Here is a 20,513-nt window from a genome sequence, read left to right on the forward strand (position 1 = left end):
CAAAATAGAATTGTTGTGACAACATATGTAAAAAGAGTTTTGATCTGTTTATCATAGGTACAATGTAACCTTAAACTTGTTTATTTAGATAAATAAGGTAATTAATTAAACTTTAACTGTGACCTCATGAATTCAGTTTAAAGTTTAATTAACTAAACTCAGTAGTTTATTTGCGTTGTAAAATACTTCTTTTGATTCCATATTAATAATATAGAAAAAAATATACCTAAAATGTTAACATATTAGGGGTTTCTCAAAGTCAAATCCCAATTTTCATAATTTTTGTATTTGCTTAAAATTCCTTTAGCTAATGCTGTTTGAAATTTGAAATACACATTTTAGTTTTCAGTGAATGACTACAACAGCTTAGATACTAGATTCCGTTATGTAAAAGTTCACCTAGAAATGTTTATCACATGACAATCATGTGGTGTTGACTTTATCAAATAAAACACAAACCACAAGAATTTGTCTGGGTTTAGAAAAAAGTCTAGGCTTAGACCTCTACTAAAAATAAGATGTGATAACTAGCTCTTTAGGTAAATCACTTTCATGACCTAAACAATTTTAGACCCTTAAAAGGAGGAATATTTGTAAGAAATCAAGACTTTCTAAGAACATTTACTAGCAAAGATTTTTTTCCCCATCTTGGGCCTCTGCAACTTAATTCTGGCCTAAGGAAGGGGAAAATTTCAGTCTCCAAACTTCTAATTTTGTTGTAAGATGACTTAGCATAACTGGAAAAAAAATCATTTCCTAATGTTGTAAGTCAGCTATCTCTCTTTTAAGTGCCATAATCCATTTGGTAGTTTTAGTCACCTCTTCTGCTCAAGCAGTTCCATCTTTTTGGGCATTGAAATTGATTTTTCTCATCTTAGCATGTGAAGATCGAGAGTGTACCTCTTGTCCCATCGCCTGGGAGAGTACAATGGCACCAACAGCAGAGGATGTGAAGGCAGCACCTTTTCGAGCACCTGAAATGGCAGCATCAGGAGCATCAGCACGAGTAGACTATGTTGAGGTAGTTCTCCCATGCTATACTATGAAACCAAAACAGTTTGGGGATACTACATGCTGATGGAGGCTGCCTCTTACTAGATAACCTTTGAGCTAAATGTTTACTGTTTTAGAATATGCACTTTTTCTTTGAGAAGAGAATATGCCCTCTCCACACTTAAACTTTTACATAGGATAAGATTGGGCCAGTTCCCAGAATATCACTGAAGAGCAGCGTTACTAATTTGCATTTCAGTCAAAGCAGCCATTTTGTTTCCTGCAATTCCAAAATTGAAAAAAGTAGTAAATTTTAAATTACTCATAATAGCTTAAAATGTAGGAAAATATAACTTTCCAAGTCTATAAATTTGCCTTTAAAACTTTGTTCATGGATGATTGTGGTTAAAAACAAAAAACTTAGTTGTTTAGAAAGATTTGCACCAATGTAGACTTGCAAGAGAGAAATGGAAAACTTAGTCACTTCCTAGCAAAGAATCGGGAGTGGAAGTATGAGTGATTTGTTTTTTTTTTTTAATTGTTCCATATTCTGAGTTGCACTGAGATTTCACGATCTGCATATCTTCAGTGACGATATACGTGACCTTTCTCCAAGAGAGGAATATGTGCATCTCCCTCTTAATAAGACATGAAGATTGAGATAGGAGGGCAGAGTCACTCATGTTTCCTATCTTGATTAGTCATTTTGAGAGGGATTTGTCTGTTGTATCAGTAGTACAGTGTCTCTCACTACATTTGCACATCTATTGGGGTGTGTGTGTATGTGTGTGTGTGTGTGTGCACATGCTTTATTGAGTGATGTACACTTTCACTTGTATCATTTAAAATAGGTTCAGTTTTATGTTTTAAAAGATTGATAATGTGTGATTGATAAAAGTAGCAGTAGATTATGGTGAATTTAAATAATTGACAACAGCTGAACTCCGGGCTGAATATAAAAACAAACTGTTTAATAGTAAGCTTTCGTCGATCTCTGCCGACATCTTCAGAGTGAAAGCCAATGGCTGGAAGGTTTGCTTATATAGCTAGCTGTTTCAACAATCTGCTCACAGAGTGCGTAACCGGTCTACCAGCCCCTCAATCTCCCCCAGTCGGTTGTATTGCTCCTAATCGCGTTGCATCTGCCTGTGTGTGTTTGAATCCTGGTGCTTTCCCTCCCCCCACCCTTGTTCCCTCCATCTGCTCTGCTCGCGTGCAGCTGTTCGACGTTGTTGCTGGATCATCCTCTAGGGCTGTCTTGTGCTATGGCCTCAGTAAGTTGTTGTGTGATCACGTCTGATGGCGTTCCTCCTATCCTGTGCATTGTCTTGCTCTCTGGTCTGTTGTCTCTCTCCAAATTCTCGGGTAGATCGTATTGGCATCTTTCTCTTTCCACTCGCTATGATTTCATGTTGTTCTATGGGTGGAAGTCCTGGGTCTTTCTTGTTCCCCTTCCTCCTGTATATGGGTGAGAGGAGGGGTAGGTAGACTGGTTATGCGCTCTATGAGCAAATTGTTGAAACAGCTAGCTATATAAGCAAACCTTCCAGCCACGACGAAAGCTCAGTATTAAACAGTTTAGTTTTTATATTCATCCCGGAGTTCAGTGATTTTGTTGTACTACAATTATAATGAATATACCTGGGATTCGAGTTTTTAAAATTATTAGACCTCTAGGCCACAGGCTCTTTCTCACTTTGTCAGCTGTCAGGGACAGAAGAGACCAGGGGAGGAGATAAATCTTAAGGGTTTTTTCCGATACACCCGGTTGGCCCAAATATGGGAAGAAAGCTTTTGCTTGTGTGTGTGTGTGTGTGTGTAGCACCAAGGTCCCTCATGTCAACCCTGAGCTACAAATATTTTCCTTCATTAATAGTCATTAGTACCCCATGATGTTGGATATCATTTACTTATTTCTAACATTCACTTACTTTATGATCCAGTGAAAAAGTTGAAACAAGCTCATCTTGAATCCATTTAAGAGGACCATTTTTAAATTTTCTAGATTCCCACTATAATGCCATTACTTGGAAAATAAAGTTTTTTATCTACAGAACCAATTCACAAAATTCAAAATTTGATGCTGTGTAATTTTCGAAGCTAACTAATTTCAAATCAATTCATCTTTATCAATTAATCCTTAATCCTTTCATTGGGATTCCAAGATTATGATCTATAATCAATTGGCTAAGCTAAAATATATTTACTGTCTGTAAATATATCTATTACTGAACATAATAGTTTATTTGCTTTAATATGTTGATAGTAATTTTTTGTTGCCCAGGCTCAGAATGGACTTCCGGAAGTGGCATCGACACAGAGAACCAGTTGTTCACATATTTGAATCCCACCAATGGATATATGTGACCATTTTCACTAGTTTATAACTCCTGGTGCTCACATAATTCTAAGTCATTATATGATATATTTTTCTTAGTATGACATATGAAAAGTCAGCCCTGATAATTGCCTCTGAATCTTCATTGTATTTGAGGGATTTAGTAGGCCTTCAGGGACGCAGTGGCTCAGTGGGTTAGGATGCTGAGCTTGTCGATCAGAAGGTTGGCAGTTTGGCGGGTCGAATCCCGAGTGCCGCGTAACAGAGTGAGCGCCTGTTACTCGTCCCAGCTTCTGCCAACCTAGCAGTTCGAAAGCATGTAAAAATACAAGTAGAAAAATAGGGACCACTACGGTGGGAAGGTAACAGCGTTCCATGCACCTTTGGCATCTAGTCATGCCGGCCACATGACCACGGAGTTGTCCTTGGACAAACGCTGGCTCTTCGGCTTTGAAACGGAGATGAACACCGGCCCCTAGAGTCAGAAACGACTAGCATGCATGTGCGGGGGAACCTTTACCTTTACCTTTATAGTAGGCCTTCATAAGTCAGTCTCTTTTTAGTTTAATACTTTTCTTATAGCTTTAGAGCATGTAGGTGTCTAAATAGGATTTCATGGGCTTTAACAATCACCTATGACACTGGCTATGGTCATAGGCAATCCTGATATTCTTAGCAGTAATACTACTAGTGTTCATTTAGACCAGCAGAATGCATTTATTCTTCGGTGTGCATAGGAGAGAAGAACATTTGCAAGTGTTCTGCAGACAAGAGGCAACAATGTCTGGGTTCATTAGCTTTCTTCGTAATGAGTTATCATGGCTTCTGAATCACTTAGGTATATAAGTGGAACTTTGGCCAGTAGTATATGAATATTTTAAGAATGCTTTCAGATCCTGTCAATTTAGTGATACTGCTCTAATTCTGTATTCCTCTTTGTCTTACATCTAATATTTGTAGGTGAAATATTTATCTATGTTTTATAATATTAGTGTTGCTTGATTCTAGCAGTTTCTTGAAATACAACTTGATTCATCTCAGTAGATTTAAAATATAAAATATAGACCTGATTAGGATTTTAGCATAAACAGTTGGGTATTGTATATGTTTACCTTGCTCTCAATATCTCCTATATTTCCAGAAGAAAGTTTAAGTAATTTTTATTGATTTACATTTATATTATTAAAAGATAAACAAGGAGAAAAAATAAAAAAGTAGAAAAAAGAACTGCTAGAAACAAAGAGAAAGAGGAGGAAGAAAAGTTAAAGAAGCACCTTCCTGTCTTCTTTATAGCAGTTACAAACCTTTTTCATTTCTCCCCCTTAAAACTACATTATATAGTTCCTTTCTTCCATAACCCATTTAAATCCGGAAACCTAGAAATCTTATTTTCGACAAAAGGGTCCATAAAAAGATTCTTCAAAATGTCCGTAAAAAGGTTCCACTCTTTTATAAAAGTAGTTATTGTTTTCTCCCTCTCAATTTTGCCCTCTCAGCAAGTTCTGCCAACTTCATAATCCAATCCTCCATTGTGGGTACTTCTGTATTTTCCATATTTGTGTATATAGTAACCTTGTTGCAATTACCATATATAATACCATATATAAAACCAGTCAGCCGTAAGTCCTTTCTAATTGTACATCCATAAGTCTTAATTTTTTAAAAAAAAATCTGTTTTCATCTGAGTAATAGTGTTTAAAGTTTGGTACATTACCGTATGTATTTATATCGAGTACTTTTTCACTTTTACATATTTCTGCCCTACATAATCAAATGTTCCTTCATGCAAGAGTCATAATTTATAGATGTCTCATCGGTGCTCATCCAACAGTAACAGTCTCAGAAGGGTCTAGGTGTTTCCTGCTTCTTTGGTTTCATGACCCCAGCATATATTGCATAAGTTCCCAAGTACTCAGTTGGGCTTCCCTGTAAGTTCACGTGCATAACATTGGACCACTAGTTCTTTTGTGTTGTTGCTGGAGTTCCTGCCTGCCATATCGTACTTACCTTGGTTTTTTTTTTTTCTTCCAAGACTGAATGCACAGTCTAAAAATAAGATAGGGTAAAATTCTCTGATTTGTTTCCTATGAGGTCAGTATTTATCTAGAGCAGTGTTAGCATTGATTTTCTCTTATATAATTGTTTGACTGTCCATAATGCTAAATAGTTTGTTGTTCAAAAGGACGTATCTCAAAGAAATGTCAAAGAACCATTTTGTAATTATAAAAGGCAATGGTATATAACATTGAGATAAACGATTTATGCTAAATAAACGCTTCACTTATTATCCCGGTGAATTTAACAGTAATGAAGGAAGGAAGGAAGGAAGGAAGGAAGGAAGGAAGGAAGGAAGGAAGGAAGGAAGGAAGGAAGGAAGGAAGGATCATAGTTATTTTAAAAGAGTTAACACATATTATCAGGGCTTTTTTTGTCATAGAACACCCAGAATGGAGTTCTGGCACCTTTCTGGCTGGAACCTTGTAGGCTAGGCAAGGTGGATTGTATGACATGTGTGAGTTCCGGCACCTTTTTTTTTTTACAAAAAAAGTACTGCATATGATGCAAATAAAGCTTCATTGCATATCAGTTAATTTCTTTTTTTATTAATGACTGCCCAAATTGAGAAGACATTGGGAAAGAGCAGCCTTCCATGTCCAGCAACAAGGCAAAGATTAGTGTGTTTGTAACAGTGACTCATTGAAAGAAGGAATCAAAGGAACAGAATGGAGTAAAATCAAGGGAAATTTAGAACAGAAAATATTACTTTATGTGGATGAATAATACGTTCATTTTTTAAAATCAATTTCCTTTTGGAGGTGAATACCTCTTAGATGACCTCTCATATGTCTTGTTCATTATGTTTAAAAATGTTACTAATATGTAAATTGTGCGGTTAGTCAAACATTATCAGATACATAAAAGTAGTTGAACTATACAAAACTCATTAGAGATAAGCTGTGTAAATTTCCAAGTCAAACGGTGATAGACTTTTCAACTTTTTTGCACCAATATTCTCAACAATCTTATTTTACACTAGTTTTTTTTCTCCCTGCTATTTTTTTCTGAGATAATCTGAAGTCCATTCTGGCAGACAATTACAATACATAAGTTCAACACATCTGGACAACATCACTGGGAGAATTGATCCAAATATTGAAGTGTTGTATTGATTGTTTGGCCAGAAGTTAGCCTTGATTGTTTAATATTGAAGCTACTCCAACAATAAAGGGGAAACAGTATAAAATTCACAAGCCAGAATAATTTGTATTACATGTTTAGTATTTAGCATATGTATTACAATATTGCAAAATATGATTTCATATCTTTGTTCATATAGCTCATGTACAGTGAGCTTAGCATAATAATATTATATATTTAACAGGATATTTTCAATACTTTGGTACTGGAAAATTCCCCAGTCCATTATTAGAAAATGCTAGCATTTTGATCCAGAATGTTCTTGGTAAATGCAAGTATTGGGTTTGCAGAAATAATTTTCCATTTATCAAAACGTTCCTTGAAGAGCATCAAATTTTGATACTTCTACTGTGTTTCCCCAAAATTAAGACCTGGTCTTATATTTTTTTGCCTCCAAAAGAGGCGCTAGGTCTTAATTTCAGAGAATGTCTTACCTTAGGACCACCATACCCAGGCCTCCCACACTCCGACACCTGTCACGCCACTGCTTGATTTCTTCTTCTGCCACTTGTCACCACTTGTGGCCGGACACCATATGGCGCATTGTGCTGTTGCCACTCCTCCTAGCAGGACACCACATGGTGCTTTGCGCCATTTCTGCTGCTCGTGGCAGGACACTGCATGGCTCTTTCGGCCATTTCCACAGCAGAAATGGTCTGAAGCGCCACGTGGCCTCCTGCCGCAAGCAACAGAAGCAACTCAGAGCACATGAACAACAGAAATGGCTCAAAGCACGCGAGCATCAGAAGCAGCCCGAAGTGCTGTGGAAACGGCCCAAAGCGCACGAGCAGTGGAAGCAACCAAAAGCACGCAAGCAGCGGAAGCGGCCTGAAGCGCACAAGCAATGGAAGTGGCCCAAAGCGTGCAAGCAGTGGAAGTGGCCCAAAGTGTCATGCGGTGTCCTGCCAGGAGTAACGGCAACTGAGCAATACACCACATGGCGGCTGACCACAAGTGGTAGCAAGCGGCCACAGAAGAAGTCAAGTAGTGACACGACAGGTGTCAGGGTGTGGGAGGCCTGGCTGTGGTGGTCCTACCAGTAAGGTAAGCGGGTATAAGGCACGTGGGGCAGCTTAACACACACCCCCGCCTTACCTTGATTTTTAGGGGTGTGCCTCGCCCCAAAACTAGGGCTTAATTTTGGAGTAGAGCTTATATTAGGCCCACCCCAAAAAATCAAGCTAGAGCTTATTATCGGGCTGGGGAAATACGGTACAGATTTAAAACCTCAGTTTAAATAAAATGAGAGCTAATTCACACAATATCATGTATTTTAAGCTTTAGAGATCTTTGATCCATAATAAAATTATGTGCCCAAAAGTACTTTTATAATAAAAGCAGCAATTTCTTCATTGGACAAAAAAATTGCTGACTGCTATGACTTTTTTAGATTTAACTATGTGAATAACAATGCATGCCTTATCATTTTGCATACTGTAGGTTTATTAAATTTATTATTAAATGAAATGCTTATAATTGTCTTCGCTTTTTTGTAGGTCAATGCAAAAACTGACCCAGCTGGAGAGGCTTGACCTGGGTAATAATGAATTTTCTGAACTGGTAAGGAACATTTGTTCAAAAACAAACAAAATAACCATTCTAAAAGAAGCAATCATTTAATATACAAACCCTCAGTCTAGTGATCCACATTCTTATTTTCTTTAAGGCAAATTTGCTCCCCTGAGAAAAAAAAGTTACTGCACTATTTAGTTTCCTCTGAAAGTTGAATAAATTTCTGTTCTGTGTAGATGACTTTAAAAATCAGCTATGGGGTAATAATAAATCTATTTCTGTCTGTGAACCTTTTTTTAGAAGAGAATAGGAGAATCAGAAATATAACTAGATATTTCTTTTTTTATTGTACCTAGTGCTGTAAGCTTTGTGGGATAATGTGGGAAAGTACTAAAATAAAGGCTTATACTTTCTATAACTCATATTTAAAAGTTTAGAGCTGTAAAATGTTTATCCCGATCTACTATTGTTATTTGGGCTGCTAACTTTTCCTCCCAGTTCTAACGAGTATCAGATTGATGCTCAGTTGACCAACTAAGGTATAGACTAATTAAACCACTTGTAAATCAAAATAGGAAATTTCAATAATATTTAATGTAATAATCACTTAAGAGTGTATGTTTACATAAAACATGTTTTTTTACAGCCTGAAGTTCTGGAACAAATACAAAACCTAAAAGAATTATGGATGGACAACAATTCACTTCAAACATTACCTGGGGTATGTATGTATATACATATATGTACACATGAACTATATAATATTACAGAATTGTATAATAAATATATTTTGGAAGTGCAGATCATTTTTCTTTATTGAAGTTATTTTGGTACTGCTTTCACTGAAAAAGTTCTTAAAAATTCAGGGAGATATTGACACATGAATTTGCATTGAAAATAGCCCATGTTGAACTGTGTGGCACAGTCAAACATCAAGTTGACCACAGGAAATTTTTGAGACATTTTTATTATATCATAAAATATCCATTGACTTTTATTTTACAAAATATATTATACAATTTGCCCAATTTCTGTTCCACCAGAATCTGGCTTCTGTATTTTGGATGCATTCTATAATTTAGCCTATTTGAGGTACTTTGGTTTAGAAATTGTTGCCCTAAGAGGGACCATTTCACCTAGTTAAAAGGTTACACACAGACAAAGAGGAGAATTTCAGTAATATACAGATTTAATAGTAAAAGTACATAAATCCAAAGGAAGAAGGAAGAAACACTCATATGAAAACAAAGAGAAATTAATAAAAGAATAGATCAACATAAAAGAATAAATTTTAAAAGAAGCAAATTAACAAAATTGTTAGATCGGTAACTATGGCAATTGAAAATCAACTAAATCTTTATTATGTCCATAAGGCCAAAAGAATGTCAACTGCAACAAGTTTAGTGATGTTTCTGGAGATATTTACGTAAAATGAAACAAATAATCTCCAAATTAGCATGAGTGCAGATTAAGAATTGTTATTAATTCAGTTTGCCATGCTGTTCAAAAGAGACAACACCAAGAGCACATGACAAATTGTTTATTTTCTCCACTGAGTAAGGACTTTAACAGGAAAATTATGACCTTGTTTTTTAACAAGATCAATATCACTACTGTATATAGCAGTAGAGAATAAAAGCCGTCTTGTGAGCTGGGCAAGGAATATTTGCTAAATATTTAATATAAGAGAGCAGTCTTCCATAGAAAGGCAATACAGAGAAAGTTGGAGCTTTGATTAAATCATGCTGGATGTCTTTGTCAAAGGTCCATCATTTCAGATGAGACCAGGTTTTCCAGATTTAAATAATGAGTTGATTATACTATTTTGAGACTGCAACAGTTACTGCCATTTGTAAGGGCACAATATTGTAGTGTAGTATCAAAGAGACCAGAATGCTTACCAAAATGTGTACCTTAATCCAATATAAATGAATAAATAGACTATATGTTTGGTGCCTTCCAATAACATAGAAGGGCATGCAGCATGCCTGTTCTAATATATTCCCCATATTGGTTAGGAGGGCCTTTGCACAACTTTCTGTTGTGTGCCACTTGTGCTCATTCCTACAGTGAGGAGCTCTACTCACAGTCACTCATCCTCTGGTCACTTCCTAGTTGAACTGCAATGTGCTGTGCAAGGATTGCCCTTGAAGCATATCTAGAAACTTCAGGTGATGCAAAATGCATGAGGAATTATGTATGTTTCTGGAAGAACCCACATTACAATTGGGTCCAATTCAAGCCCTCCATTGCATGGGGCCAAGGTTACTCGATGGACTGTCTCCCAGAATTCATCTGCCCTTTCCACTAGTTCCAGTAGAGAGCACATATTACAGGTCTATTATCTAAAAAACTACATTCGGTCGGCCATAGGTGGAAGTATATTATGCTCTTTTATGATCACCTTTGCTTCATATGGAAGTTATACAAAATATTCAAAACTTAATAATTATAGCTTCAAACAAAAAACATATTAGAATATATTTTGGTTAGTATTTCCATTTAATCAGATATCAAGACAGTTTACTTTTGCTTCAGTAAATTAACATTGCCTGTTCATTAACTTTTAAATTTGTAGTGTATTACTGTGTTAAATATTAGTAACTGCAATGAATAGTTGAATCAACTAACTATATTCTTATGTAATCTTATCAAGTCTATAGGACGATTAAAACAACTGATATACTTGGATATGTCAAAAAATAGGATAGAAAGTATAGATCTGGACATATCAGGATGTGAAGCCCTTGAAGATCTACTATTGTCATCAAATATGCTACAACAACTGCCAGATTCTATAGGTATTGACTAAATAATGACTACTCTGGAATTGGGTTGGGGTAATAGATGAAATTCATTTAGATTTGTCTCAATAGTAAAGAAAAAACCAGTAAGCATAAGCAACTTTAACTTGAAAATTATATACTGCTCTTACATTAAAATTCAAGAAAACAAATTTTCATGTCATGCTTCAAAATTTTAAAAAATGCATTCATTAAATTGCTCAGTATATCATTTTCCTACATGACAACTCATGCTTGAGTATGTTTCTTAAAAGATTTCAATAGCATTAATATTTTTGTTTCATAATGTATCTTACAATAGATATAGTAATTTGATTTAGAAGATGTCACCAAGAATAATTATTCTCACAGTATGTAAAATTAACATCTTCAGATATAACTTTCAAACTGCATTTTAAAAGGCATAATGTAGGAATTAATTTAAATGGATGTCAATTAATTTAGATGCACTGTATTGGCAGCAGAAAAATTGAAGTATCTTTGGAAAAGTAGTGTGTTTATCTACGTATGGAAAAGAACACTTTCAGTTGATCTGTCAGATCCTGTCTCTCTCTCTCTCTCTCTCTCTCTCTCTCTCTCTCTCTCTCTCTCTCTCTCTCTCTTTCAATCCTGTTATTTCAAGTCACTTCTATGGAAAAGAACACTTTCAGTTGATCTGTCAGATCCTGTTGGTGTGTTTTTTTTCTCTCTCTCTCTCTTTCTTTCAATCCTGTTATTTCAAGTCACTTCTGTTCATACATTTTTAATAGGTATCATAACATAGTACTCAGAACTACCAAACAACAAAAGCTGCACTTTGCATTGCAAAACAAATGCAGTATTTGCTTACACTATCCCTTTTATTCTAACTCTCTTAACCAGTATTAAGAAACATTAACCAACTATTTAACAACACACACCCCTCCTCCTCTCTCCTCTCCTCTCTCTCTCTCTCTCTCCAGGGCTCTTGAAAAGACTTACTACTTTGAAAGTAGATGACAATCAACTCACAGTTCTGCCCAATGCTATTGGAAAGTAAGTGGAAAATATTTTAAAACTTTTAATTTGGTTATATGTTAACAAAGAGAAAACGCTTATTTCCTTTTCTTCCTTTTCTTCAATGAGCTCTTGGTACAGATTTCCTGCTAAAATGTTTATTGTTTATTGTTCTGTGCAAGACCAAAACCCCATAAATGTCTCTATATAAGTAACTACTTGAGGAAATCAAGTTAAGGATATTGGGGTTTTTTTAAAAAATCCACTGATTTATTGATTTCAGTTAATGTTTGTTCATGTTTAAATTAAGTCAACTGGTTTGAAAATAGCAAAGACCAAGATCCAAGGAACCAGGTTTATGATGTGTTTAAATATACTTTAAACGTGTATTTGGTTTTGGTCCTATTGTTTTAAACAAACATCTGAACTATTTTTAATATTGTAATATCTTTTAAATAAAATTTTGCCATTTGCTTTACTGAATAGAAACTGACAGTATGTTGTATCTGTTTAGAGTGCAAATTGCTTAACAAAAGTTTAGAAAAATAGGAGAGGGCACTGTGCACGCCACCCTGAGCCTCCAGAGGAAACTAGCATATACATCTAATGAATTAATAAATTAAAAATTTGTATCAGTGTAGTAAGCAACTTATGCAGTTGTGTTAAGTTATAAAATTAACATTTTAGCAGAAATATAGTGAGAACCGAGAAAAACCTTTATGTACATATATGTACATTATGTGTATTGTAGGTGGGTTTACTGATCAAATTACTTTGACAGAAAGAGTCTTATTTCTCTTTCTTTCTCATGCTGATGATGTTTTGTGAACTGCCATCACCTGATGTACCAGATTTAAATTATTTGCTGAATCATTTATTTTCAGTGATGTAACTGGCAACTACAGGTAGTCCTTGACTTATGATCACACGTGAGTCCAAATTTTCTGTTGCTAAGTGAAACATTTTTTGATTATTTTGCCCAATTTTATGACCTTTCTTGCCACAGTTGTTACATGAATCACTGCAGTTGTAAAGTTAGTTACATGGTTGTTAAGTGAATCTGGTTTCCCCAGTGACTTTGTTGGTCAGAAGGTCATAGAAGCTGATCACATAACCCAAAGCATTGCAGCTGTCATAAATATGAGTCAGTTGCCAAGCATCTGAATTTTGATCACATGATCATGGGGATACTGCAACGGTCGTAAGTATGAAAAACGGTCATGTCACTTTTTTCAATTCCGTTGTAACTTCTAATGGTCACTAAATGAACTGTTGTAAGTCAAATACTACCTGCACTGTTTTAATAAGGCTGAATCCTTTTTGATATTTTCAATTAGAAGTGACCATAATTTTTATCCCTGCACAAAGGCTAACCATCATATAAGTAGCACTAAAAACATCACCAAATCAGTTACAGTATATTTGATTCACCTGAAAGTATTTTCCAGCTTTTTCATTTAAAACACACTTAAATATTTTAAAGCAAAACATAAACAGAGGAAATCAACCCATTCCCTCAACTGTCTCTCATTATTATGAATTCACGCACAAGATATATTTTCATGGAGTCTCGCCAACTTAGCACAGAATATATGATTTTTTATAGAACTTCTTGATGGGAGTCATAGAAAAACCCTCTTGGTCAAAGTAGGATCTTACACACTCAGGCAGTCCCCTTTCTTCTCCATTAATCAACATATCAACTGCTTGGCTTAGAAACCATCTAATTCTTTACAAATATGTTTGTGATTGTTATAAAAACATCAAATGATCTTGAAGCGTTAAAATCTTCCTAGAAACTGATTTGGTATAGTATCATGCTATTGCTTTCTGTGGAGTAGAGACAAATCTTTTTATTGTGAGAAGGGCATAATTGGTGGAAATGAGCTCAGCGTGAACTAGCCTGTGGGTGATCGTGTTGCTAATTCCAGATAAATGACAGTTTTGAACATGGTTAGAGTATCAACTCAAAGTCTGGAGTTAGTAGGTCTGCCTGCTTAAATGGTAATTAGCTAGACTCTCCTGCTGCTAATGGCTCCCTTAATCTTTGCAATGATGTGTATTTATTTTTCCTTTGCAAAGTATATTGCACATAAGAAGGCATTTTGATGAAGTGGTGTGGAAAGAATCGCAGGATCTTTTTAAAAGTTCAAGATTTGATTTTTCAGCTCTTTCTCTATTGCTTAAAACACAACATAGGGAGCAAAAATAAGATATTTTCACATCTAGTAAGTCTTCATAGAAATGAAATTAATGCAAGAGGCATTGCATAGCTAACAGTAGATAATATTTCTCGATAAAACCTATACCATTCAGCTAAAACATTTATACAAAATGATAGTGGATTGCAATACTATGTAAAAGGCTAAACTCTTTTCTGACATGATAATTTTCTTAGTGCAAAACATTGTATGCGTAAAACATTAAAAAAATGTATTATATCTGGATAATGCATTTTTATGATTCTTGTGAATATTAATGGTCCTTGCATTTTATTATTATAAACAGAAGATATAAATTGAAATTCTCCTAAAGGAAGTTTTATTGAGTTTGGATCTAATTACAAACAGATAAATAATAGTGGGGAGAATAATTATTCATCAGTAATCTACTAAAATCATGACCACGGAAACATCTTCAGGCACTGCTGGTTCAGTGGCTTTGAAACAGAGACAAACACCACACTGTATAGTCGGCTACAACTAGCGGAGTAAAATCCGCAGGGACTCCTTTATTTTTACATAACCTACTAAAATAAATCTATTATTATACTCTAGGGAAAAAGAACAGTAAAAACATTCTATAGGCCTATTTAAGTTGTCTATAAATGATAGTTAAAGACCTATTTCCAATTGCTAGCTTAATTTACAAATGATTAAAATTAAAAAATATATTATTGTATTACAATTCTGTTAAGCTTGCAACCTTGCCAATTTTTCCCATGTAAAAGTCCAGCTCTTCTTATAACATGTTGGGGCATTATTGAAGAATTTATAAATTTTATTATCTCTGACAAATAATACTTAACTGTTCCTGGTCTCACTTTTCAGTGCTAGCATCCAAGGCCAATTCATGCAACAGACAGTGTGGAATATTATGGATTATAAATTGAATTTTAGTGTCAGTTCAAGTGTACATAATAAATTATATGCAGCATCTCATAAAAAAAGCTCTGTGAATGCATTCTCATATTAATAATTGTAAGAAATCTTCTATTTCTAACACAAATCTGTTTTGGATAATATTCAGCAAACTATTGACATAAAATACAGTTATTATTTATTATTATTATTATTTATTTGATTTATATACCACCCTTCTCCCGAATGACTCAGGGTGGTATACAGGGCAATAAAAATAAGAATACAGGATACAAGATTTAAAGTTAAATGATTGTGCCCAATGTGGTAAGTTAGTTAAAATAATGTTAAAACCCCAAACCCATCAGGCCAGGCCGGCTTGTTCGAATAGATAAGTTTTTAGATCACGCCGGAAGGAGCGAAGGTCGGGGGCCATCCGTAGTTCAGCCGGTAAGCAGTTCCAAAGGATTGGTGTGCCCACCGAGAATGCTCTCCCCCTGGGGGTCACCAGCCGACATTCTCTGACCGGTGGTACCCTGAGGAGGCCCTCTCTGTGGGAGCGTACAAGACGGAGGGAAGTTGACGCCGGCAGTAGGTGCTCCCGTAGGTAATCCGGACCCATGCCATGTAGGGCTTTGTATGTCATCACCAGCACCTTGAATTTCACTCAGAAGGCAACTGGAAGCCAGTGCAGCTCACGGAGCAGAGGTGTAACATGGGAGTATCAGGAGACCCCCAAAAGAACTCGCGCAGCTGCATTCTGTACCAGCTGAAGCTTCTGAGTGGTCCTCAAGGGCATTGCAGTAGACTAAACGAGAGGTCACAAGTGCATGAGTGACTGTACGCAAGGCATCCAGGTCCAGATAGGGTCGCAACTGGCGCACCAGACGAACCTGGGCGAAGGCCCCTCTAGTCACAGCTCCTATAGTTAATCAAGTTTAATCCAGTTAAACATATGTAAGGGCCACATTAGGAATTTCATTATGGCAAGAAGAGCAGCAAAACATGGTTATTTTTTCCATTCTTACTGCAGTGGGAGTAGCCACCCAGTGGCCTTGTTTAGAGTGACACACTGTGTTGAGGAGGCCACTATGAGAAATATTCCAGGCACTTGGCAGATAAAGTTGCTCGAATCTACTCAGAGTTTGACTCTGCCTGGATAAATCCATGTGAATTGACTTAAGGTAGAGGTCCCCAACCCCCGGTTCGTGGACCCACCTTGGTCTGTGGCATGCCAGAAACTGGGCCACCCAAACAGGCAGAACCCCATCCATGGGATGCAGGCAGCATGCGAAACCATGCCCCATCTGGTCCAAAGAAAAACCTCCCTCCAGGGAACCAGTCCCTGGTATCCAAAAGATTGGGAAGCCGCTGGACTAAGGCATGGTCTTGTTCCACTAACTGATATATTTTTAACCCTGTAAATCCAGAGGAGATAGATATTTGGTGCAATTAATTTGGCCACCTATCCTTTAAACTCATGACCCAGCTGACAATTTAAGGCTGTGTGGCTGGCTCCATGTGGTAATGAATGCATCCTTGAGTAAGGGAATGGTTCATCCTTCTCCTCAAGAAGCAGGCACTGGTGTGAACCATTCCTCCAATATTCATGTTAAGATTTCAGCCTAGAGGGACTAAGATGAAGTGAATCTAGACCATTTTTTAATCAGGATTCAGGCCAGGATGTAGAATAAACATGGCATTGAATCACCCCTATTAGCGACCTGTGGCAGAGGTGGGATAATGATGGTGCAATTGTCCTGGTTTTCAGCAGCTTTCAGTAACTCCGATCATGTTATCTTTCTGGACCATATGTAGGTAAAGGAAGGAGGAGGCAGAGGGACAGACACAATGTTGTGGTAGTTCTCATTCTTTTTCCACAGCCAGTTCCAGCTGGTGGTGATGGGACGGGGAGAAGGAGAGAAAGAGACTCCTGCTTAACATCTACATTTAAATCATTGGGCGAAACCATCAGTCAACAGGGGACTAGATATTAGTATGCTTGATGAATTTGCTTAAGTTCTACGTCACAACCCCTACCTGGCTAAGGGATGTTCAAGAGATCTTGCTTTTACAAAATCATTACTTTGACAAAGAATTTTGTTAGAAGAAGTTAGGAATCTCTTCTATCAGTATATAGCCAGCCAGCAAACCTAGCTATCTGACTTCCTTCCTGGCCACTGACCTATGACTCCCTTCTCATATTTCAGTAAAGGAAGGCATTTTTGCACGGATCTTTTAAAGAGATCTTAGCAGATCTTTCCACTAAGTGGTCAGAGAAATTTCTGAAGACATCTAAAATACAAATTTCTACCTCATGAATTAAGAGATTTAAAATATTTAAGCAGTACTTAAGACCTATTTGGTCTTAGAATGCCAAGTTTCTCTGAACAGTGTTCAATAAGAATAATTGATTTTAAAGTAATGAGGAACCGTAATAGATAATTTTGTTATATTGTTAATGATATAAAATATATCATTAATATATTAATGTATAGTTTCTTTTTATTAGTTCAACTTCTAAACAAATGATTTCAACATTGTATTAATGAATAATTAATTTGCAGACTATAGGACTATACATTTCTTTCTATAAAATTACGTTTAACGTTTAGAGTCATATTACCATGGATATCATCAGAAACACAAGAGTTTCTCTACAGTAATAGTTCCAGCTTTTTTTTATTTCAGGCCATAATGACAATTATAAAGGAATATGACATCTTTTAGCATGCTGTAGAGAGAATGAATCATGATTGTTCTGCCAGGTGGTCTGTTAAAGTACAACGCTTATGGCTGGATTGGCTTCTTCTGTTAGTGCAAGCATAAAGTGGATCTCAGCTAATTTGTCTGAATGTTAACTTTCAAAACAGTTGTTTTCTCTGGTTTGAATGGCAGCTTGGCAGCACAAATAATAAAATCAAAAGCCTAGCAAAGCCTTCAGCTGTTCTCTTTGCAACCTAGTAGTTCACTAATCACTACATAGCTTTAAAAAGGATGGTAGCTTTCAGTCTTTCATGCAAGTATAGTTGAGTAGCTACTAGCAGAAAAAATATATGGGGAACTAAATGGGTAATTGGTTATAGATCAGTTGTTTTAGATTCCTTAGATTAAAGAATTTTAAAGACAAAAAAAGAAATAGGGGATTTACAGGATGCTCGTACTTTTTCATCAGTCCAGGTGGTTTGTGAAAAAGAAGTTTGGAATCTGGCCATCTGAAAAACATATTATTCCTGGCTATGAGATGTCAGGATTTGTCCTCTTTCAGCCTATATTACATAACAGAGCCTTGGCGGAGCAGTGGGCTAATGCCTCCTTAAGTAACACCAGCCAGTGGCGTAGCGTAGGTTGTCAGCACCCGGGGCAAGGCAAGTAATTTGCGCCCCCTAACCGCACTGCAGGCCTGGCACCCCCCCTCCACAGTGGGCGGTGACCCGGCGGCTCGGATCGGATTCGCACAGCCAGCACTGCAGTGAGAGAGAGTGAGTGAGCCAGGCAGGGGCAGAGAGCTGCGAGTCCGAGCGCGCCCCCCAGATGTTGAGCCCGGTGCGGCCGGCACCCCCCACGCTACGCCACTGACACCAGCTACCTGCAATTAGTGCAGGTTCGCATCCCACCAGGCTCAAGGTTGACTCAGCCTTCCATCCTTCCGAGGTAGGTAAAATGAGGACCCAGATTGTTGGGGGCAATTAAGCTGACTTTGTAATAATGCCGCTTGGGGTGTGGGTGTGAAAGCCCTAATAAGCAGGCATATACATAGAACGAAGGCTACTGCTAAGCTTGTAAGCCGCCCTGAGTCTTCGGAGAAGGGCGGGATATAAATGGAATTAAAATTAAAAAAACTGGTAGCCAAGGATATTCCTGTTAAATAATAACTGCTCTTTGTCCCAAATCCTCTCCTAGATTATTCAGAGATGATTTAGATATTTGTAAATAGTCAAATGTAGACATCTAAGGTAATCCAGTGAAATTGTTGAAGTTCTAATTTAGATAACAATATGAAGATGTACTTAATCAAACAACTTCAAATTCTTATTTTGATATATGTGCTTTAATTTTATAATAACTATAGGCAGTCCTTGACTTATGGCCTCAAATGAGCCCAAACCTTCTGTTGCTAAGTGAGATATTTGTTAAGTAGGTTTTATCCCATTTTACGACCTTTTTGCCACATTTGTTAAGTGAATCCCTGCAGTTGTTAAGTTAGTAACATGTTTGTTAAATGAATCTGACTTCCCCATTGTCTGAAGGTTAAAAAAAGGTGATCAGTGACCCTGGGACACTGCAACCATCATAAGTATGAGTCAGTTGTCGAGCATGTGAATTTTGATCACAACCATGGGGATGCTGCAACAGTTGTAACTGAGGAAAATTGTCATAAGTCACTTTTTTCAATGACGTATCTTTGAGTGGTCACTAAATGAACTGTTGTAAGTCAAGGACTACCTGTAATCAGATCACCAAATATTTTTAGCAGCAATTGTTTTTCACTGTATTTCTTTTTCAGATACAAGGTCTATATAGAATGTTACCTATCAGTCTGAAAAAAAAACATTCCTGCAAATGATAAAATTTCCCTCGAATGCTTCATTTACAAGGGCTGATGCAAGAAACATAACTTTAATTGTGATTTTTTTATTCTTTAAAGTCATCAAGAGAATGGAAGTGGGAAGATATACTGTATAAAGTTTTGTTTTATTACATGGTCTGTTTTAGTGCAGTTGGAATTAAATGATTATGAACAAACAATATGATACTAAAGAAAATATAGTGTTCAAGTAATAGCAACCAACAAATCATTAATTTATTAAAGTGAAACATGTTTTAAAAATCAAATGTGGTATTATCGTTACAAGTATATAATACTTCAACTTCAATTTTTGTCATTTTTCTTACAGGATTTGATGGTTTAAAATTATTGATAAAAGTTATTTAATTATGAATTTGACCGTTCCTGTTTCATTTATGTACATGTTGTAGTACAGAATTACACAGCTATATATATTTTCACGCAAGAAGATTTCTATGTGAAGGTTTAGTAATTATGTAAAAATACAAACAGCAAATAATTACTTGTCAAATGTTTGTGTGTGTGTGTGTGTGTGTGTGTGTGTGTGTGTGTAATGATGTGGATGGCCCTAGATTGGGCTGATACAGGCAAAAGATTTGTTCTTCAATAGTGTACTTGATGGTCTATTGCTTGCTTTAATTTGAAAGCAGCTCCAAATCTCTCGCCCTTTTGTACTTTCAGCCTATCTTTATTTTGTAATTCCAAAAAAAAAAGTGTAAGAAAATTGTATGCCTCTTTGTGTAGTTCGCAAATCTGAATGTAGAAAGTTAATTGCAAAGAAAATAATGATTAATCCCTTTGAGAGCTAGACTAACAGATGTACTTAACGTTTCAGTTTATCTTTATTAGAAGAGTTTGACTGCAGCTGTAATGAACTGGAGTCTCTACCTCCCACCATTGGCTATCTACACAGTCTCCGAACTTTAGCTGTAGATGAAAACTTCCTGACTGAACTTCCCAGAGAAGTAAGGATTTATTGGGAAATACAATCTACTTCAGTAATGCCTATTCTTCATCTAAAACAATTTTTCATTTGTATCATT

At 36.3% G+C, this 20,513-nt stretch overlaps 1 protein-coding gene across 4 annotated transcripts in view; it reads left to right on the forward strand.

The window, feature by feature from the left end:
- LRRC7 (leucine rich repeat containing 7) overlaps window positions 1–20,513 on the forward strand; it is a gene marked incomplete at both ends in the record, with an annotated part of 136,988 nt that overhangs the window by 49,847 nt on the left and 66,628 nt on the right. For all 4 annotated transcript variants that reach the window (XM_083361113.1, XM_083361115.1, XM_083361114.1 and 1 more), the window contains 5 exons: window positions 8,026–8,089; window positions 8,688–8,762; window positions 10,698–10,842; window positions 11,787–11,859; window positions 20,306–20,435. In XM_083361113.1, the coding sequence (XP_083217239.1) occupies window positions 8,026–8,089; window positions 8,688–8,762; window positions 10,698–10,842; window positions 11,787–11,859; window positions 20,306–20,435 (487 nt within the window). The remainder of the gene's footprint in view (window positions 1–8,025; window positions 8,090–8,687; window positions 8,763–10,697; window positions 10,843–11,786; window positions 11,860–20,305; window positions 20,436–20,513) is intronic.

The sequence above is a fragment of the Vipera ursinii genome, assembly GCF_947247035.1.
Source record: "Vipera ursinii genome assembly, chromosome: 3".
In the NCBI taxonomy this organism is placed as follows: domain Eukaryota; kingdom Metazoa; phylum Chordata; class Lepidosauria; order Squamata; family Viperidae; genus Vipera; species Vipera ursinii.